The sequence below is a fragment of the Eurytemora carolleeae genome, unplaced genomic scaffold, assembly GCF_000591075.1.
Source record: "Eurytemora carolleeae unplaced genomic scaffold, Eaff_2.0 scaffold1352, whole genome shotgun sequence".
NCBI lineage: Eukaryota > Metazoa > Arthropoda > Copepoda > Calanoida > Temoridae > Eurytemora > Eurytemora carolleeae.
The window spans coordinates 26,847-50,644 of NW_019397240.1; the positions used below are offsets into that span (position 1 = coordinate 26,847).

A 23,798-nucleotide genomic window follows, 5' to 3' on the forward strand; every position below is an offset into this window, starting at 1 on the left:
AAAAAGTTTGCTAAAAATTAGGAGGATGTTTTTTACCTATATTGGTTTTTCATTCACAAAATGCATGCAAAAAGGTACTGACAGTTAAAGGCTTACTTATTGTTGTAAATTGTTAATGGTATATATAACCCTAAAAATATACTGCAGTTCGTATCTAACTTTATAAGATGGGTACTTCTTGCGTACTTCATGCGTACTTCTTGCGTACTTCATGCGTCTTCTTGCGTACCTCATGCGTACTTCATGCGTACTTCATATTCCGTGCACCAGGGATTATATAAGATTTTAGGGAAAAATACCCCCCTTCCTCAAAAAAAGAATTACAGAAAAATGTCTTCATATTTTAGTGTATTTAACATTATTACCCGAATCAATATCCTGAAAAAGAATCCTAATTTATTAACAGCTTCTCTTTTGTTTGACTACAAACTGTACAGAAGGAGAAGGGTCAACTTCATAGAACGTTATTGGTTCGACATTGTGACCTCGTATCTCCTCTAACTTTGTTTAAACCATAGAAAGGAAACGAAGAGGTAAAGCTTACCTCAGATGTACACAACCGACCACCTTATTGACAAGGGCGTATACAGGGGGGGCCAGGGGGGAGTGCGCCCCCTAAACCTGTAAAGGGGGGGGGGCAATCAGAGCTTTCACAACTTTTAAATCTTAAACTCAAGAGTGAAGAACATAAAAAAATTAGTTTGCTGTTCATTTAGTGCACAAAGAAGATTAAATACGTGGAACGAAGTCCGAGTGAAAAATATATTTAGAATGTACGTTCATCCTAATCGGGATAGGCGCTATCAGGGATAGCGAAGTGAAACAATTTTGTTTAAATGCCAAGCCACGAAGGTTTGAGTTTGGAGGTAGTAAAAGACCATTTTTTTATTTTTTTTATTTTGGATTTAATTACTTAATTCATTCATTGCACCGCTGTTTCGTAATCTTTTTTATTACTAACTAGCTGAAATACCAGGCGTTGCCCGTGGAATTTTAAAAATAGAATTTTAAAAAACTTATAATTTAGTTAGCTTATGTCATCCCCAAGGGTATTTACGAGTTTCCTCACTAAAATTCAGCCCATTTGATTCAGCCGTTTAGCCAGCCAAAGCAAACATATAAATGAACGAAGAGCTTTATTATTTAGAATACAATTGTACTCCTACTTTTTTTCAAAACAGAAATTTTTACAAGTCATACTTATTTTCCGGATCTTTGTCCTTTTTTTCATCTCATAGAATTCAAATTTAAGTTGAGATTTTTGTTTTCAAAAATGTCTTATACTATCTCTAGTTTAAATACTAACTATTACTAACATATAATTGTAATAAAATGTCGATTTTTTAGAAATAATGCTTTTTTCTGCTAGTTTTGTTTGAATGAAAGATAAAGTATAGTATATGCAGGGTAATTGGACTGTTCAATGTACACTGTACAGTCCATGTACATTGTACCTAGTTTACATTTATACCTTTAAAGTATCTTATACTTATGCATGTTATCCAATGCAGCCAGATGTTTTCAATTTCCAGTTCAAATTATTCCCCCCCCCCCATCTGTCAAAAGAAATTTGCACATTTTTCCTTTCACTATGATTTAAACCTTTGAAACACTGATCAAAAAATATTCCGCCTAGTCAAAAAATTAATTTTAAAAATCGCAAGATATCAAAAAATTAATTGTTTTTTCTTTGGCTCAAAATAAAATGAAAGTCACTAAATTAAAACTTCACTAAACCATATTTCTTCAGTCAGTATACTGCAGATTACTCTAGTACGCACCAGAAGGTATCAAAGAGGGATTAGAAAATCATATTTTGTGGAAAAGACTCAATTCCTTTGTTTATCAGCCAACTCTGTTTAATATATGCATTAAATATTTTCCCTTAAATGAATTGCAAACTCAGAATTATGTGTAGAAGATAAAAGTGTTTTGTAGTTTCTTGGGCTTAGAATCTGCATTGACAAATGTTTTGAATTCTCAAAGTTTTTGTTCAAATAAAAGTCAGACATAGCGAATTGTTTCTCAAATATGAAACCAGCCATCCATATTCATATCCATATAAAGCCAATAATACAACAGTTATATCCATATCCATATCCATAAACATGTTAGCTATATCTTTATCCATTAACTGCCAATATTACATGCTAGCTAAATCCATACCCATGTTCCGCCAATTTATTGAAGGAAGATATATCTAGATATATCCATATTTATATCCATATTTATATCCATATACAACCAATAATACATACCAGTTATATCCATATCCAAATACAGCTATATACATACCAGTTATATCCATATCCAAATACAGTCAATAATACATACTAGCTATATCTAGCTATATCCATATTCACCTCTAATGAAATACTTACTTATATTTTGGCTGTATTTGTATGATAATATAGTGTCCGAATTTAATGAATTTGAGCCGCGGCCTAACACAGGTTTTAACTGAGCGTCGGCTTAAATCTTGAAAAAAATAATACAATTTTAAGTGGAATCAACCATATTTGAGCCGCGGCTCAAATTCTTTAAATTCTATCTCAGGATGTTTACAAACTGTTGAAGAATTATCACATAACCAAAACCTTGGACAGGACTGTTTTACAAATATTATTTAAAACTTTCTCTCTAAGAAATTCTTCTTCTCTTGAGACACATCATCCAGACAGAACGAACACTAGGCCGAGAGAATATCAGAAATATATGACGACGACATTTAAACATTGATTTTCTTTATTATTCCTGCGAGAATAAACACAGCATTAGTTTAAATTTTTAGGTTGTACATATTTACAGTACAATGTAAATGTAGAAATTTTATCTAAACTACAATATTATGCATCAAGTTCTACAATAGTTAATGTTTTCTTTAAATAATCTTGCAAGGATGTTTTAAGCAACCATTTAGATATTTTATCTGTATGAATGATTGCTGAAGTATATAAATATTTTATTTATATTTGATCATGTTTAGTCTTTAGTGAACAATTAAATAAAATATACTTCTATATTAACAATTTTTATATAGATTAAAATAGATAAAAATAAAAAGTAAATAATATCTAATCCATATTTGAGGATGCATTATAGATATCAAGGATGGAGAAATCATACAGTTTGCGTAATAAAGATTAAAACTTTCAAATCAACATTCCCCCGCCTGGAACCATTTCGCTATAGTATGTAAGGACATTGGAATTCAAAACACCTTTTAGGAGTCTGAGTATAGATATACACTCAAGAGACTAAGAATCCTTTCCTTGACTTAACGACTGGGGTCAAATGCCTATTTTAAACTTTGCTTATTATTTTTTCAATGTAGAAATGAGAACAATATCAAGTAAAAGAGAGAATATATAACACTAAACGGATCTCATGGTGATGATCAAGAGGAACTCCACCGCAACTCGCATTAGGAAGCTGGAGAACTCGCTCCTCTTCAATCCGTAGATAAATACCAAATTGCAGATAAAAATTAATCAATTCAAATTAATTCATTGACCGAGAGACACATTCCGAACTCTTCTCTGCTCAGGTTCACCCTCCTCAGCTGAATCCCGACCTGGAGAAACAATCCGTATTCTTCTCTGAACCTGAAGATTCTTTATAACCCGTCCTGACTCTGACCTCGCAGATGCAGACTCCCGACTACTCTAGAGACACATATCCTGGATGCTAAGGTATCCTGGATATGTAGACCTGGTATGCTGAATGCTCTGGTATCCTAGATACTCTGATATCATGGATGCTCTGGTATCCTGGATGCTAAGGTATCCTGGATGCTCTGGTATCCTGAATATGTAGGCCTGGTATCCTGAATGCTCTGGTATCCTAGATACTCTGGTATCCTGGATGCTCTGGTATCCTGAATATGTAGACCTGGTATCCTGAATGCTTTGATGTCCTAGATACTCTGGTATCCTAGATACTCTGGTATCCTGGATGCTCTGGTATCCTGGATACTCTGTTATCCTGGATACTCTGGTATCCTACATACTCTGGTATCCTGGATACTCTGGTATTCTGGAAACTCTGGTATCCTAGATACTCTGGTATCCTGGATGCTCTGGTATCCTGGATACTCTGGTATTCTGGATGCTCTGGTATCCTGTATACTCTGGTATTCTGGATACTCTGGTATCCTAGATACTCTGGTATCCTGGATGCTCTGCTATCCTGGATGCTCTGGTATTCTGGATACTCTGGTATCCTTGATTCTCTGGTATCCTGGATGCTCTGGTATTCTGGATGCTTTGGCATCCTGGATACTCTGGTATCCTGGATACTCTGGTATCCTGGATGCTCTGGTATCCTGAATATGTAGACCTGGTATCCTGGATGCTCTGGTATCCTGGATACTCTGGTATCCTAGATACTCTGGTATCCAGGATGCTCTGGTGTTCTGGATACTCTGGTATCCTAGATACTCTAGTATCCTGGATGCTCTGGTATCCTGGATACTCTTGTATCCTGGATACTCTGGTATCCTGGATACTCTGGTATCCTGGAAACTTTGGATGATCAAGCTTGATACTCTACATACTTGTTCAGTCTGTACCCCTAGATACCCGGATACCCTGGATACTGTAGATACCTGTGTACCCCTGTATACCCTGGATACACTATATATTAGGAAACCCGGGAAACCCCGGATACCCTGATACACTAGATATTAGAAAACCCTGGATACACTACATATTATGAAACCCCGGATACACTGGAAACACTAGATATTAGAAAACCCTGGATACACTAGATATTAGGAAACCCCGGATACACTGGATACACTAGATATTAGGAAACCCCGGATACCCTAGATTCACTAGACATTAGGAAACCCAGGATACACTAGATATTAGGAAACCCTGGATACCCCGGTTATTCTGGGTACCCCAGATAAGTAAACCTTGATATACTAGATACTAGGAAACCCTGGATACCCCGGTTATTCTGGGTACACCAGATAAGTAAACCTGGATATACTAGATACTAGGAAACCCTGGATACCCCGGTTATTCTAGATACCCCAGATAAGTAAACCTGGATATACTAGATACTAGGAAATCCTGAATATCTCGGATACCCTGGAATCTGGATACACTATTGATTTTAGGAAACCCTGGATACACTATATCTAGATATTAGGATACCCATGGATACCTCGGATACCCGGTTACTCTAGATATTTGGAAACCCTGTATACCCCGGGGTCCAAAACTGTTGACAATCTTCTCTAGGTTTATAATTAAATACAAAGTTCCCTCTCTCTTCTCTCTCTGAACTTGAAGGAACTCTCAAAACAATGGTTTAAACTATAAACAAATCTTTCAAGTTTTCGTCTTTTTAACGCCTGCTCTTTCCTAAACTTTTATTTTTCATTTAGATTTAGATTAAGTTTCTGAATTAGTTCAAACGATGAGGTTAACAATAAAAATTCCTTAATAAAAATGTTTAAAGAAGCGATCATACAAAAACATACTAATCAAAATATATTTTAGAATTAAGTTATAATTTTAATGGCTAATGAGCATGAGACACAGCAAGTGTGCATTTTAAATTTTAAATTTAAATTGTAAAACTATTCGCTTTGTAACAGCTGCAATTATACACTTAAGTATTGGTATAACGTCGTCTTCATATTCCATTGTTTTCTGATTCCCACTTAATAACCACAGTTTTAGATCAGTACGCAATACACATCTTAATAAAACAATTCTTGTACAAAATATTGATGTTATAAATGAAAATGTAAACCCAGTATATACTATCACACTCTTGATGTAATCGTAATCTAATCTTTGCAAAAGTTATTAAGATTTAACTTTGAATAATATTTCTGATATCAAATGCTTGGATATATATATATATATATATAATATCTGTGGGAAAGGTATGAAGGGATGAAAAAGTTAAACAGAAAGCTGAAAAGTTTAACTTGTTTCATTTTGTTTAATTCTCTTTTATTTAAGTTAGAAGAGTTCTATCAAACCTATTGCAGGACTGAGAAACCTTTCTTTTATTTGTTTTCTTTCATCTTTAAACCTTTTCACCTATTAGAATATTTTCTCACTGGCTTCCGGTTTTCACATAGGCAGCACATAATTGGTCCTTGGTTAGTTGTACATACAGTGAGACCTGAAACCTGTGAAATTAACAGGCTTAAGAGATGATGAGAATGAATCACAGTGGAGACCCATTTCAATTAATAAGTTGATGTGTATGCCAAGCTTGTAAAACTATTTGCTTTAATTTTTGAAATATCAAATACACATTGCGAACACAAAATTTCGTTAAACATAAGAATATTAGATTAAACCAATTTCGGTTAACCTGGTCTTCCGTCTTTTATATTTTTTTTAGTTGAGTGACAAAATCACGATTCGCGACTGGTATCTTAGGGTTGTCAGAACAATTTATTGATAACTCTGGGCAAAAATCTGAACCACATCGCACAACAGATTGAAATTGTAATCAGAGTAACCTTATTATAAAATGAATACAACATTTTTAACTTTTGCTAAAATTTCAGATAAAATTTGTTTTGAAAATTTCATTTTGAAAAGAAATATTATCTGTTATGTTAAATACATATTAAAGTTGAAAAGGTTTGTTTGTTTAAAATGAATTACCAACAGTGTTGAGACTAGAGTATTTTTTAGAACAATTTTTATTGTTTTGCTGTCTCAATGTTCATAGATCACAGCTAAGTCATATATTGTCTTGTACTGTCATATTTATCATACTGTAATTAATTTTAGCTTATGTTGTTGCTCTGAAAGGCGGCCATTTAAAATAATTTTCAAATTTTGGCGGATAATTCTTTTCGAATTGGAGTGTTTTCAAAAAAATTTCAAATATTTTCCGTAATTATTTCTTCCAATTTTCTGTTCCATAAACCTTCCCTAGAGTCAAGTGAGGTTGCACACAAAATTTGGGCCCGATCGGTTCAGACGTTTTGATATTTCTTGGTTACAGACAAACAGACAAGCAATTAGTATTTATATCGATAAAATAATTGTAATAATAATTACAAGTTATCTTAGTGAAGTTAAGCTACCAAACCAATTAACTTACCAAATAATAATCGTCATTGACTAATAGATTATTATACAATATTGTTCACAAAAACGTTATTTTGTTGCGTATTTGAAAAATGATTTTTACACATTTAAATAAAAGCACCCATAAACATAGTCTCATCATGCATTCAACAACTTTACTTTACTTTTACAATTTATTTTATGCATATTCACGGTAAAAAATCTAAATTTTTCGTTTTATTTTTACCATTGTGTGTATTTAACAATTTTATTTATACATTTTGATACACTAAACAATACATGATATTGTAATAAACTGTTTAATAAATTAAAACTTCTTATCAAAAAGATATTTCATGATGTTTTATTATAAAACGGGTTGCACAGAAAGGAAAAAACATAATAACCTTTAAGCGCACCTCACATCACGGGCCCGGAATATTTCATTTAAAGGGAGTGTTCGCGAAAAATGAAAGGGGGTAAAGGCTTAATGCGATAAAAATGCACTTTTGATCGCAACTAATCTTACTTCTATCTGTTGCGTCTATAAGGAGAAAATTGTTAAAAACGACTCACACCATCGATAGTTTTTCGACGCATTCGTATAAAGTTAATATTTCATAATATTTTTGATTTTTTAAACAAATAATTTTCGCTGGCTCTGGATTTTCGAACATTCCTGGAACATATGAAAATGTCGTCTTTATTATCAAAAATCTTCGAAACAGGAATGAATGTTTTCAAAAGTAACTCTCAGAACATGAAAAATACAAAATATTATAAAATATCAACCATTTACGAATGCGTCGAAAAATAATCGATGACTATTGTTTGTAATATCTGAATGATTTGTTTGGAATTAAATTGATTTGTTTACGATCCGAGTTGAATGTTGCATCTTTCTAAATTTGTATGGACACTACGTTCTTCGGTATTCGTCGTTTTTAACAATTTTCTCCTTATAGACGCAACAGAAAAAGTAAGACTAGTAGCGATCAAAAGCGCTTTTTTATCGCGTTAAGCCTATACCCCCTTTAATTTTTCGCGAACACTCCCTTTAATCCAAGTTTCACATTCAAGCTAGGAAAATTTATATTGTTTTGCCCTTGGTCTGGATGAACACGCTTTTTTTCAAGATAAAATGATGTAACTGGTTTCTATATTTAGTTTTCAAGAAGTGATTGGTAAAATTTCTGTACAATGGTCGTCGTATATGTCAATACAGTAACGAAGACTTTATAGAATAGTTTTGATTTCGTGAAACTTTCATTCAGCAGAAACACATAAACATCAATTTTTTAACAGAAGTCGTCATCATTGTATTAATTTAAAGGGCCGACTACTTAAAATTTATGCATTCAAATGTGAGTAGTTTATTGAGGAAATTGAGGAAAGGCTTGAACGACTGAAGGTTATCATATTTTATATATTAAAAATTATAAAATTTCTTGTCTCACCTGTTTACCAATCTAAATTTAAATTAGAAAAAATTATCCATGGAATAATTACTATTTGGTTAGAATCTTGATTTTCCAGAAAATCTAAATTATGTTTAAAAGAAATGTCTTTCAAAAAAATTCCTTTTTCTATCCTCTATAATATCCCGGATAAAGCATACAGTAAATACAAAAGTAGATGGTAGATTCAGTTAATATATCCAAGTAAAAAATATCAATGAATTTGTAACCAGGTACAGCATGAATGATGAAACCTTAATTAATAATCAACATTTGGTAAAATAATCAACACGTGATTGTATCCTGGTATTTGATCATCACTGATTGTATCCAGGTATATAATTCAACACGTGATTTTATCCTGGTATTTGATCATCACTGATTGTATCCAGGTATATAATCAACACATGATTTAATCCAGGCATTTAATCATCACGGGATCGTAGCCAGATATAAGTCAACACGTGATTGTATCCGGGTAAATAATCAACACGTGATTGTATTCAGTTATAAAATCAACACGTGTTTGATTACAGGTATATAATCAACACGAGATTGTATCCAATTATTAAATCAACACGAGATTGTATCCAGTTATATAATCAAAACGTGTTTGTATTCAGGTATATAATCAACACGTGATTTTGTATCCAGTTATAAAATCAACAGGTGATTGTATTCAGGTATATAATCAACACGTGATTGTATCCAGTTATAAAATCAACACCTGATTGTATTCAGTTATAAAATCAACACGTGGTTGATTGTATCCAGTTATAAAATCAACAGGTGATTGTATTCAGGTATATAATCAACACGTGATTGTATCCAGTTATAAAATCAACACCTGATTGTATTCAGTTATAAAATCAACACGTGGTTTATTCACATATAATAGAATCAACACGTGACTGCATTAAGGTATACAATCAAAACAAACCTGTATCCTAGTGAAAAATCAATTTGTGAAAAATTAAACATCTGACCGTCTCCAACAGACTGAAGTCAATAGAAATATTGTGTCTAATTGTTTATGGAATTATGGAATTATCTCCTGACTATATCTAAAGGTATAGAACCAAATCCTGACTATATCTCAAGGTATAGAATCAAATCCTGACTATATCTTCAGGTATAGAATCAAATCCTGACTATATCTGCAGGTATAGAATCAAATCCTGACTATACCTCTAGGTATAGAATTAATTCATGACTATATCTCCAGTTATAGAATCAAATCCTGACTATATCTTCAGGTATAGAATCAAATCCTGACTATATCTCCAGGTATAAGATCAACACGTAATGGTATCCTCTTCTCTGTAAGATGTTTCTCCTCTAACCTTATCCACAAACTGTCTGGGGGCGGGTATGTCTGTAAGTAAAGGAACACTAGAGCACACCTTATAGGAGGAACTGTCTGTAGTTTTTAATTTATAATTTGGAACGCTCTGATCGTCAAATGTGACAAGAGGAACGTTTTGTCTGTCTGGCTGTTGATGTGTTTGTCTGCGTAAAGTTGCAGTCCTGCCTGGTGTAGAGAAACTAGGAACAGCCTTCATAAAAAAAATCATATCAAATATAGATCTTTAATTAAATTTTCTTAAATTGCATCAGATTAATTCAACTTGAATATTCAACAATTTCTCAATATTTTATTTATGTTTTTTTAGTCCTTTTACCCAATACATCGGAGATGTTTTTAATTGTTTAATTTTTTTAAAACTACCTGAATTGAACACTGAGTTCGAACACCTGAGTTCGAACACCTGAGTTCGAACTTCTGAGTTCGAACACTTTTGGAACGAAAGTTCAAAATTCATATTGTGACTAATTAAACGAAACAGTTTGAAATATAACAAGTTTACATTCCCAAAGGTTGCAAAGATAATGGGACTTCAACATTAGAGATTAGAGTAAGTTTTCATTTTCTTTACAACGTTTTTAATTTATAATTTATTTTTCTTCCACCTGAGGTTCTAAAACCGAGTTATTGAGACATTCAGTAGATACGCCTCTAGCCTCTCGTTCCCATCTAGTTCTAGATGAATATATATTTCTAGACAAATATATAGTTCTAGATAAATATATAGTTCTAGATAAATATATAGTTCTAGATAAATATATAGTTCTAGATAAATATATAGTTCTAGATAAATCTATAGTTCTAGACAAATATATAGTTCTAGATAAGTATATAGTTCTAGATAAATATATACTATTGTCATGTTTCGTGGGACACCCTGTATCTACAACTTACTCACTATAAGACACAAATTTTTGTTTCTATAAAAATAGAATTAAAAAATAGTGTACAGTATTACTGTATGTACTGTATGTACTGTATGTACTGTATGTACTATGCACTACCCTTTACGACCATTATAATCAAACATAAAAAATTCAAACCCTGAATATTGAATTATAACAAACAAATTGGTAATTTAAAATCAATTAGTTTCATTTCATTTCAGGTTTAATTCAATGCAGCAAAATCTGAACCATTAATCAATTTTAAATTAAGAATTTAAGCACAACATTTCATAAACATCCAGTCTGAAAATGCACAAATCAATTCAAAAGAAGAATTAAAACATCGTGAAACTTGTAAACCCACCTCCCATTTACCCCCCCCCCCCTTCCCCTTCTAAGTACAGGGCTACCCACAAAGAATGAGCTTCAGATACGACTGTAAGGAAATTCACAATTTTGTGCAGTTGCAAACTGGTTTCTTTCTTTGCCACATTATTGAAAAATTTATTAAAAGGCTATATTCAAGGCAGAATACTTAACTAAACCTTGGAATACTCTTATAATATAAGTATCAGGTCGTATTTACATTTATTTGCTGGTAACACTGTATAGTGTACAAGGCCTCTTATGCTGGTCCTATTAGCAAGGAAGAAGAGATAAGATGAGCCGTTAAACATACATAAAATTAGATTTTATGTTTGCAGCGACAAGCTACAAAATTTTTACTAAATTAGCAACAAACAACAGTCTTTTTACTAAGTTAGCAACAAACAACAGTATTTTTACCAAGTTAGCAACAAACAACAGTCTTTTTACTAAATAAGCAAAAACATCAGTCTTTTTACTAAATAAGCAAAAACGTCAGTCTTTTTACTAAATTAGCAAAAATCCGCAGCATTTTTACTTAATTAGCAACATCCCACAATATTTTTACTAAATAAGCAACGCACAACCGGCCGTTTTTTTTTACTAAATTAGCAACAAACAACAGCATTTTTACTTAATTAGCAACAACCTACAGTATTTTCCTGCAACAACGTACAATATTTTTACTAAATTAGTTATACCTACAGTATTTTTACTAAATTAGCAACATCCCATATTATTTTGACTAAATTAGCAACATCCGAAAGTATTTTTACTCAATCAACAGCAAACAGCAGTATTTTTTTTACTAAACTAGCAACAAACAACAGCATTTTTACTAAATTAGCAACAACCCATAGTATTTTTTCTAAATTAGCAACATCCCATATTATTTTGACTAAATTAGCAGCATCCGACAGTATTTTTACTCAATCAACAACAAAAAGCAGTATTTTTTTTTTACTAAATTAGCAACAAACAACAGCATTTTTACTAAATTAGCAACAACCCATAGTATTTTAAATTAACAACAACCCACAGTATATTTACTAAATTAGCAACACACAACAGTTTTTTTTACTAAATTAGCAATAATCCGCAGCATCATTTTTAAAAATTAGCATCAACTACAATATTTATTCTCAATCAGCTATGTATACAACAATATTCTTTCTAAAATACCATCCAATAAATAGATAAAACTATTTCAAATTATTGATTTTTTTTATTAAATTTCTAATTCCTGTTTGTGTAGCTGTCAAGTGCCTGGTGTTTAAATTAAAGGATTAGATTAAATCTACAGATCTAACAATAGTAACCAGTAACTACATTATATTAACTTCATTAGCAAACCTCACACTATAATTTTCTTCTTTTTCTCATTTTTTCCAGGTGAAAGAATTTTAAATTAAAATTTATAAGAGAGACGACAAATATGTAAAATATATATATTGATATTGAAAATGTTGCCTAAGCTTGAATGAAACTTGAATAGTTTCCTTAATTAATTAATGAAAAAGATTGGACTAACTTTAAAAGATTTTTTTTACTGTGATGGTTCATCGAATACAGCAATGGAATGGAAAATTATTATAAAAAGCAACATAATGCGTACGTTGCGTATAAATATATTTAATGTATATATTTTATACAATGCTGACATGACGGATATATTAATACAATGCTGACAGTGTGATTATATAAAGCCAATGCTGACATGGCGAATATATAAATATAATGCAGACATGGCGTATAAATCAATATAATGCTGACATGGTAAATATATAAATACAATGCTGACATTGTGAATATATAAAGCCAATGCTGACATGGCGAATATATAAATAAAATGCAGACATGGCGTATATCATTACAATGCTGACATGGCGAATATATCAATATAAACTGACATGGCGGATTTATCAATATAAACTGACATGGTGTATATATCATTACAATGCTGACATGGCGAATATATCAATATAAACTGACATGGCGAATATTTCAATATAAACTGACATGGCGTATATATCATTACAATGCTGACATGGCGAATATATCAATATAAACTGACATGGCGAATTTATCAATATAAACTGACCTGGCGGATATATCAATATAATACTGACCTGGCGGATATATCAATATAATGCTGACATGGCGTATATATCAATATAATGCTGACATGGCGTATATATCAATATAATTATGACCTGGCGGATATATCAATATAATGCTGACATGATGGATATATCAATATAATGCTGACATGGCGTATATATCAATATAATGCTGACCTGGCGGATATATCAATATAATGCTGATATGGCGTATATATCAATATATATAATGCTGACCTGGCGGATATATCAATATAATGCTGACATAGCGGATATATCAATATAATGCTGACATGGCGGATATATCATTATAATGCTGACATGGTGTATATATCATTACAATGCTGACATGGCGAATATATCAATAAAATGCTGACATGGCGTATATATCATAACAATGCTTCGACATGGGGAATATATAAATACAATGCTGACATGGCGTATATATCAATATAATGCTGACATGGCAAATATATAAATACAATGCAGACATGGCGAATATATCAATATAATGCAGACATGGCATATATATTAATATAATGCTGACATGGCGAATATATCAATATAATGCTGACATGGCGTATATATCATAACAATGCTTTGACATGGCGAATATATAAATACAATGCTGTCATGGCGTATATATCAATATAATGCTGTCATAGCGAATATATAAATACAATGCTGACATGGCGTATATATCAATATAATGCTGACATGTCGCATATATCAATATAATGCTGACATGGCGTAAATACAAAAATTATAGAAACCTTTACAATAAAGTGTTGAAATCTGCGAAGAAAATGTATTTTGAAAGTAAGCTTGAGTCAAACAAAAATGATCCCAAAAAGCTATGGGCAACTTTAAATGAGATTTTAAATAGATCTTCGTCTAAATCCAGTATTGACAAGGTCTCTGTAAATGGTAAATCAATCGATGATGCGCAAAACATAGCAAATGAATTTAACTCTTTTTTCTCAGAAATCGCTGAGAATGTATTAAAGGATATTCCTGAATCGACCGCTAAACCTGAAGATTATCTTACTGATTCTGGATTTAATTTTGAGCTTGGACAGGTTGACCCCTCTGAAATTATTGAAATTGTCAAGTCATTAAAAAGTAAATCAAGTCTTGATATTGATGGTTTGAACTCGAAACTTTTAAAAAACGTAATAACTGAAATTGCTGTACCTCTCTCATTCATTTTCAACTTATCTTTCGATCTTGGTCAGGTCCCTGAGAGTTTTAAAGTATCAAGAACTAGTCCAGTTTTTAAATCTGGAAATCCCGAGGAATTAACTAACTATAGGCCTATATCATGCCTCCCCGTCTTGTCAAAGATTATTGAAAAGATTGTCTTTAAACGTCTTTACAGTTTCTTAGCAAATAATAAACTATTATACAGAATGCAGTTTGGATTTCAACCCGGTAAATCTACATTTCAACCAATTCTAAATATTGTTAATTATATTTCAGCTGCTCTCAATGAAAATAAAATTGCAGTTGCAACATTTCTCGATTNCCAGGAATCATATCTTTTATTTCAAATGCTAATTTTTAGCCACCAGACTTCTTAAAGGAACCCTCACCTTTCTCTGCCAGGAACTCCAACCTTTCTAAATCTAATTTTTGTAAAACTTTTCAAGTTAAATTTTTTGATTAAAGACTGATTGTACGGGCGACCGACTGAAAACAGTTTCGGCTAGTTCCGTCTCCCTGCCATAAACTGTAATTTCAACTAATGTTAATTATAAATATCCATTTTCACATGTATAGTTTGTGGCTAAATATATAATTTGATTTGATTGATTTGATATCAATATAAACCGACATGGCGTAAATATAAAGACATTGCTGCCATAAATTGCTGACGAGAGTATATATTCCCAGTTATCCTTTTAAAGTTTAAAAACCTCACCTGTTATTTTGTCTTTTGTAATAAACACAAACAATTATAACTGTGTTAGCAGCAACAAGTATACTTCCAAACACAATTCCGACAGTGTACACTTTACTGAAAAAGAATACTGTAAAAATGTCTTCAATTTCAAGATTTCAAGATGTTTTCAATTTAACTTTCAAAACTAATAGAAAAATATCCTTAACTAGCCTAATTCTAACTAAATTTTCATTTTCAATAGTTACGGTAAATAAGTTTAAAATCGCAAATAATTCGTTTAAATTGTGTTTTAATCGTAAACCTGTATTTACTAGCTTGCTTTAATCGTAAACCTGTATTTACTAGCTTGTTTTAAGCGTAAACCTGTATTTACTAGCTTGTTTTAATCGTAAACCTGTATTTACTAGATTGTTTTAATCGTAAACCTGTATTTACTAGCTTGCTTTAATCGTAAACCTGTATTTACTAGCTTGCTTTAATGGTAAACCTGTATTTACTAGCTTGTTTTGCGTCCTCACAGGCCGATACGTCACCCAGAGACATCTGTTGAACTCCAGGCGAACTAGTTAAATTACGAGCAGTCCCCCAGGTACTTCCAACCAGCTGACTGTGCCCTGAAACAAACAATAATTTTGACCACGGACTCCAAAACCTTCACACCTAGACGATTAACTATAGACCTGAGAGTTGAGACCCTAAGTCCTTAAACTTAATACCTGGAACCTTGACATTGACCATTGACCATGCGCGAATTAACAGTTTTGTTCTTATCACAATTTGACATATTATACATAATAGTTTCGCCTTTTTGTCGGCATATGCGTTCTAAATGAAAAAGTATAACGAGACAAGACGAGTTTAAGATTGGTAAATTAAATACAAAAACATGATTAAATTCCCTTATTTGTCCTCTGCATGTGACCATTAATTCTTGAATCGTTTACCCTCAACCCTCTTTTGGGCCTGAACCTTTACTCTTTAACTCATAGAACCTGGACTCTAGTTCAGGACACTGTTATCAAAAGGAATGATTTGTGAATAATTGCCCCAATCTCTAATTTTCTAATCATAATGTCTTTGCAACCCAATGTTGCAAATCTTTGTTGTCTAAAACTGTGCATATGCTAAATCAAATAGAAGAGAAAATATAGAACAATTAACATTAAAGTTTGAAGCGAGCAATAAATTGTTTTAAAATCATATCTATATATATACTGTGCGTGTCTGTCTGGGTGTCTGTCTGTCTGTTTGTTTGAATCCAATAAACGTCAAAACGGCTGAACGCATCGGATCAAAAATTTGTGTGGGATCTCACATGACCCCAGGGAAGGTTTATGGATAATCAAAATTTCAAAAATTAGCCCCCAACAAAAATTCACGACTTTTTTTATAAAATCTGCACTTTTGTTTTGTTATTATTTCACAATGTACATACCCACAGAGAAAATGTTCACAATTGAAGACAGCCAAGTTATAAATAAGACATATATTACCCACACCTCCCCGGAAGCGATTTTGACCTTGTTGTTACGACCATTTTTCTAATTAGTATATTTACGCGTATGAAACCGAAAGAAAAACTAGTTAGAGAAGACGATGAAATCAAACTCGGTCCCATTCTGAATTGCGGCGTAAAATACCGATGGCGCGCAAGTTCAAAACTTTGAGTTTAAACGAAACAGTGAAGTGGTTGGAACTACTTAATTTTAAATAATTCTTGGTGCATATGAAACGATTCTTGACATAAAGTTATATTGAAATAGTAAACATTCAATGTTCGTTTTTGTGTAATGATGGTATTTTTAGTGGATTGACTTTTTAAATTAAAATTCGAGAACAAAGGGAAAATCTCGACATCGATAATATAAAATTGTATCTTTAATAAATCATCATAGTTGACAGTNAATATATAAATGCAGAAAACACCACAATAAATGTAGCCCTAAGGCATTGAATAAAACGTCCCTCGAACTAAAACTTTGCTGCAATGGATAAATATGAGTTTCAAATATAAGAAAAAATTGCGACGGATAGATTTATAAAGATATTTATGTATAAAACTTCAATATCTTGTGCAAACAAAATCATTACATATATAGTTTTTTAGATATTTCCTAGTAAATAAGAAAAAAATATTTACTATTATGTTGTCCTCAACATAAGTTCTTTGGTAATTTCTATGTAGATTCAGTTTTGGAAAAGAAAATCAGGAAAAAAAAAATTCTGTCTTGTATTTTTTCTACATTGTTTGGTATGAATTGGAAAAATTTAAATATTTCGAATTTCTGATCTAATGAGGAGTAGATGAAAAAAATATCTTTTTCCTCAATTTCTTTGATTCAGTGAAATGGAAACCAACAGAAATGTATAGTGGGTTATTTGCATGATATTCACATAAGCTGGTATCGTGCTAAAATATCCTGGACTTTTATGAAGTAAAAAATCCAGCATTAATTGGTAACTCAAGGCATAAATTTTTATCAATTTTATTTTTCTTTTCCTTCAAAACTGTAAAATGGGGTTTCAAAAACACAATATAAACAAAAATAGATTCAAGAAGATTTTTTTCTAATTCGTATGCTTCCTCAAAATTTTCTTAATTTAGATCCAATGGTATTTTGGCCGTAAAATCCAATGGGCCCGATGAAATATTTTGATAAAAACAAATTTGTATTCCCATGCGTTTCATTTAACTTATAAAATAAATTTTAGAGGTGGTCGTAACAACGAGGTCAAAATCGCTTCCGGGGAGGTGTGTACCATACCTGGGTTACTTGAGGTGCCGGTCAGTTCAAGCTGTGGAACCAATCTTAACCAAAGAGCCATCTCGTTCGGCTGAAAATACATTAAATTTTCCATAATACTTTTCCCAAAACTACATTTGCCATAATTACACTAGCCATAACTTCACATAAATACTTTTGCCATAATTTTACAAAGATATGAATCTAACTTTCTTTTCTTTAAATCCGTTAAATTCTAGCTTTCAAACAATGCTGCTGGGAGAGAAATTAACACTAATACTGGTAGAAAGAGCTTGGTAAAGAATAAATGGCAATACAATACTTTTCCAATATATCAGTAGCTTAATCTTATATACTGCTCATGAGCTGCCCTCATTAAGATTTGTTAATTGTAGTCACAAAAGATATATTTGTAGTTGTTCAATAAAAAAAATTATGAATGTTAATTATAAGTATGATTAAATTGTAATTATGACCATCGTAACCGTTATAGCCAGTGTAATTTATGGAAAGTGTTACTTATGGCAAACTTGTTATTGCAACTTTTCTAATACTAATGGATTAAATGAGAAAATGAGAAGAAAATAATTACCTTGAAGTTTTCTTTCATTTCTGGACGAACATCTAGCATAAATAAAAAATGTTATTAAGTAGAAAATAAGAGACCATTTTGTTTTTGCAGTGAATAAATTGCCACTAGATTTATACAGATTTATAAAGTTTATTTGCAGACTAAATTGTCAGAGTTACATTTCATTGCATCGTTGTAATTCCATATGCAAAACAAAGGAAATGAGTCTTTGTCACAAACTCTGATTTTCTAATCACTATATCTTTGGAACCAAATGTTGTAGACCTTTGATATTTCAAACTATGAATTCTGTTAAATCAAATAATCAGAGTTTGAAATATCAAAGGTTTACAACATCGGGTTCTAAAGATATTGGGGTTTAAATATTTGATTTTGTTACAAAGACTCAATTCCTTTGCTTATAAATGCTTGCAAACGTACACAAAAGAAAAAACTGAAAATAAATTTCGTCCTAGAGATTATTCAGGGATCGAATTTAATGAATTTGCGGAGTCGCTGAATTGTCTACCGCCAGTTCAAATTTACCGATTAAAACCCTTCTTGACTATTCAACTTTGAATTTTAACCTGCAGTTGGTAGTTGCAAATCTTTTAATCAAACGCAAAAACAATTTTGTTTCAAAGCTTTTTAGTAAAATGCTCAAAATAGTTTTATGTGTTTGGTGAACTAGGATTATATTACACTACAAATCTTACTGACTGTCAAACTTTAATATGAGGATATCTGATGATATCTGATGTATGAATTCTAACCTTAACTTATCCCTGACCTAATTTGTTCCTAACAGAGTACTAATTTAACCCGCCAAATTTCTATGTCTGCAACCCTGTGCCTAATAAAGTGCTAATTTACAAATACACAGTTCTAAGTCAACCATATTCCTAATACAGTCATATTTTACCCCTAACTTATTCTAAATTAAAATTATTCCTAATTTACTCAAACATAATTCTAAGTCAACCCTATTCTTAATATAGTCCTAATTTACCCATAACCTATTCTAAGTCAACCCTAAAAATTAATTAGTCAACTCTATCTATTATACTAACGTAGTTCCAGAGTATAAATCAACCTTATTCCTAATATAGACAACTCTAGATTCTTGACATAACCTTTATTTACCAGGCCTGCCTATTCCAAACTTAAATTTTTAAAAAAAAAAACTCGGTTATTTCCATTCTTATTATTTGCAAAATGGTAAAATAAGGACCACAAGAGAAAAGAGGGTATAGAATCCCCTACCCCCCCCCCCCCTGTAAGTGAGTATAATATCCCCCCCCTGTAAGTGAGTATAATATCCCCCCCTGTAAGTGAGTATAATATCCCCCTCTTTAAGTGAGTATAATATCCCCCCCCCCTGTAAGTGAGTATAATATCCCCCCCTGTAAGTGAGTATAATATCCCCCCCCCCTGTAAGTGAGTATAATATCCCCCCCTGTAAGTGAGTATAATATCCCCCTCTGTAAGTGAGTATAATATCCCCCCCCCCTGTAAGTGAGTATAATATCCCCCCCTGTAAGTGAGTATAATATCCCCCCCCCCGTAAGTGACTATAATATCCCCCCCCCCCTGTAAGTGAGTATAATATCCCCCCCTGTAAGTGAGTATAATATTCCCCCCCTTGTAAGTGAGTATAATATACATTTAATTTACTGTTAGTTCTCACCTAGATTAAGATATCTTCTCTGTGAATCAAAAGGTTCCCAAACAACCATTTTGTTTCTCTTGGCATCATTTCTAGTTTTAATTAGATCCTCAACCGTAGCTGGAGAATTAGGATTCCTAAAAAAAACATCAAATAATAAAAGTTGTATTTTGCAAATTTTTCTAGATTTGATTCTGTTCATGCCTTTAAACATTTTTGAAATTTAGCTTGAAATTTTCTAGGCAAACATTTTATTTCTTCCCTGGGCCCAAATTTTTTGAGGCAACTACATGACCCCAAAAAAATTTAAAGGATTGTCAAAATTGAACCAATTTGCTCGAATGAAAATGTCAATATTTATTATTTTTAACTTTTTAAGCTTGAAGATTAACATCTAAACGAAAAAAAATAGTTTTTGATAAAGGGGACACGAAACACCCTACAAGGTTCTGGATAACAGAGAATAGAAATATTTATATTTTGTGAAATAAAGTTGAGTGTAATAAAGTTTTGAATCCTTCTTATTCTTGCATTCCTGCATTTTGAACTTTCATCTAGATATATGTTTAATAGTTTGAATGTTTAATCCCTACGAAGCTAGGTAATCTTAAAGTTTAAATAAAAATGTGAATTGGACCACTACTTTAATATACACTTTTCTATCAAAGGTTGCCATGAAATATTTCTACTGGGAAATTATTCATTTGAGTTATTAAAAAAATCCCTACTTTAAAGATGAATAAAAGATAAGATAAAAATCTTTGCCTCAAAACTAAAATTTTCTGATCCATATATCTTTGAAATCTAATGGTGTAAACCTTTGATATTTAAAATTTTTGATCTAACAAAATTCATAGTTTGAAATACCTATAGGTCTGCGACATTGTTATGCAAAAGTAAAGGGATTAGAAAATCAGAGTTTGTGGCAAAGGCTCAATTCCTTTTTAACGAATTTTCTCCATTTTCTTTGTGTAAAAGAACCTCTTTGTTATGCATCTTTAATTGAACTCTAGTGTAATTTGTTGGCAATTCCATTTAAAGTATTAAGATAGGATTTAAGTAAAGATTTTATTGTTTTCATATTCAGTTTTCAACAAGCTTATTAATCTTAAATATTAAAAAGTTTCCAAGTGCGGTTTGCAGTGTACACTGCACACTGCACAATTGCTGTTTTTATGTGCAATGAACTGTTTAAATTATACCTTGTGTTGAATGGATCTCAGTTGTAAAATGACTCACCCTGTTTTAACAAAGTTGCTGAAGTACGTGATCATCACAGCTGATAGAATAGCTTCTCCTCGGGTATATTTATACTCCTAACCAGTATCAATCAATCAATCAAACTGTTTTAGCATCAAATCATATTGATCCTCCCCCCCCCCTCCTCNTGCTAGGGGAGAAATAATTGCTCATACAAGAGTTATTGCTAGGGGAGGAATAATTGCTACTACAAGAGTTATTGCTAGGGGAGAAATAATTGCTCATACAAGAGTTATTGCTGGAGGAGGAATAATTGCTCATACAAGAGTTATTGCTAGGGGAGAAATAATTGCTCATACAAGAGTTATTGATGGGAAGGAATAATTGTTCATACAAGAGTTATTGCTAGAGGAGGAATAATTGCTCATACAAGAGTTATTGCTAGGGAAGAAATAATTGCTCATACAAGAGTTATTGCTAGGGGAGGAATAATTGCTCATACAAGACTAAGAGTTATTGCTAGGGAAGGAATAATTGTTCATACAAGAGTTATTGCTAGGGGAGATATAATTGCTCATACAAGAGTTATTGCTAGGGGAGATATAATTGCTCATACAAGAGTTTTTTCTAGGGGAGGAACACTTACTCATACAAGAGGTATCGCCAATGGGAAGAATTATTACTCATGCAAGAGTTATTTCTTAGGGAAGAATAAATGCTTTTACAAGAGTTATTTATTTTTATTTTCTTGTTTACTACTCTTATGTAAAAAGCCATTCTTTGAAAGAATCAAGCAAATGAAAGGATTCATAATAGGATTTTCTATTTTTGAGGATCATTAAGATTAGCTGGATACAAGATGAAAGAATCCTTTAAAGTTTGGATGCAAAATAATTATACGGTCTGATACATGTATGTTTTACTGCATTAGAGTAGAAGTAACAGGAACTGAAAACTTCTTTTTGGACCAACAGAATCTTTTATTTTCGATTTCAAAGTAATATAAAGTATAAAGCAAAGGCTAAAAATTTGTTCGTCTTAAATAAACAAATGCACATTTTACTTATTTTGCTGAGGTGTTTTTCAACAAATAAGGCAGCTGCTGTATTTTCAAAAATTTTCATTATCTTTCTATAGTATAACAAATTTATCCCATACCTAGTTACAGCTATAGAAGATTATAATATAATGTTTTGCAAAAAACTGAAATTTGTAATCCTTGCAAACCGATGTCAGAAACAAACGCCATGTTGCTAAAAGATCTTCATGTGCAAGGCTAAAAAAGTACATTGGGGAAAAGGCCTGGGTATAGTTAAAAGTATGAAGGAAGTCAATAGCTGATGCATAAAGGAAATGAGTTTTTGCCACAAACTCAAAAGTATAATCCCTTATCTGTGCAACCCTATGTCGTTGACCTTTGATATTTCAAGAGAAAGGTCTGAGTTTAAATATCTAAGGTTTACATCATCAGATTTATATGAGATAGGAATCAGAATCAGAAAATTTGAGTTGCAGAAACTCAATTCCTAGCAGTGTGCAGGAATATTGGAGTTAAATGATTTAGTTCTTAGTTTAAGTTAACCCAGAGAAATATTTCTGATTTGATTGATATTTGATAATTTCCTGATGTCTCCATGTATTACAGATTGGAACTCCGAATAGATAATCTAGTTCCTGGCCGTAGGAACCATCTATACCAGTTCCCTAAAGAATAACAGATTGGAACTCCGAATAGATAGTCTAGTTTCTGGCCGTAGGAACCATCTATACCAGTTCCCTAAAAAATAACATATTGGAACTCCGAATAAATAATCCAATTCCTGGCCGTAGTAACCATCTATACCAGTTCCCTAAAAAATAACAGATTGGACCTCCAAATAAATAATCCAATTCCTGGCCTTAGGAACCATCTATACCAGTTCCCTAAAAAGAATAACAGATTGGAACTCCGAATAGATAATCCAGTTCCCTAAATAGCAATAAACTTATTATAAATTTTTTTTTTAAAAGCCATTCCGATCCAATAAAATGGATCAAAATTTGTCACCAAGTTTATCGAAGAAAATAAAGTGAGGGTTGACTAACTTAAACGTAGTAAGGAAAATAGTGTGGACACTATAGTATATTTTATATCATAATCATTACATTAGCGAGAAAGGCGCCAAGCGTCTAAATTTCCTAATTATAATCAGCAGAGCTCAAAGGAAATAATCTAAATATATTGATTTGAAAGGAAGAAAGAGAACCAGGTCTGTCATTTCCTGTTTTTAGTTCCGGTGCATGCATCGGAGAAAAAGTTAACCCCGAATTGTTTTCTGATGCTGGCAAACCTGGAGCCTGAACCCAACCTTGCCAAGTTTAAAGATTAGTTCAGATTTCTTTTGTGGAAAACGATGGTTTAGTGTACATATTTTATACTTTAAAGAAAAAGAACAGGAGTGGAGAAGATTGAAATGGAGTGAAGGG

General features: G+C 32.1%; 1 protein-coding gene across 1 annotated transcript in view; it reads right to left on the reverse strand.

Annotated features, from left to right (window-relative positions):
• Positions 1-8,054: 8,054 nt before the first annotated feature.
• The window catches only part of LOC111712977 (neuroligin-2), a 52,457-nt gene continuing 36,713 nt past the window's right edge, over positions 8,055-23,798 (reverse strand). The window contains exons 11-19 of the mRNA XM_023487743.1: positions 22,956-23,036; positions 21,372-21,448; positions 20,154-20,269; positions 18,488-18,519; positions 17,917-17,986; positions 15,639-15,765; positions 15,170-15,265; positions 10,481-10,550; positions 8,055-10,065 (exon numbers count right to left, since the gene is read on the reverse strand). Of these exons, the coding sequence (XP_023343511.1) occupies positions 9,805-10,065; positions 10,481-10,550; positions 15,170-15,265; positions 15,639-15,765; positions 17,917-17,986; positions 18,488-18,519; positions 20,154-20,269; positions 21,372-21,448; positions 22,956-23,036 (930 nt within the window). The 3' untranslated portion in view covers positions 8,055-9,804. The remainder of the gene's footprint in view (positions 10,066-10,480; positions 10,551-15,169; positions 15,266-15,638; positions 15,766-17,916; positions 17,987-18,487; positions 18,520-20,153; positions 20,270-21,371; positions 21,449-22,955; positions 23,037-23,798) is intronic.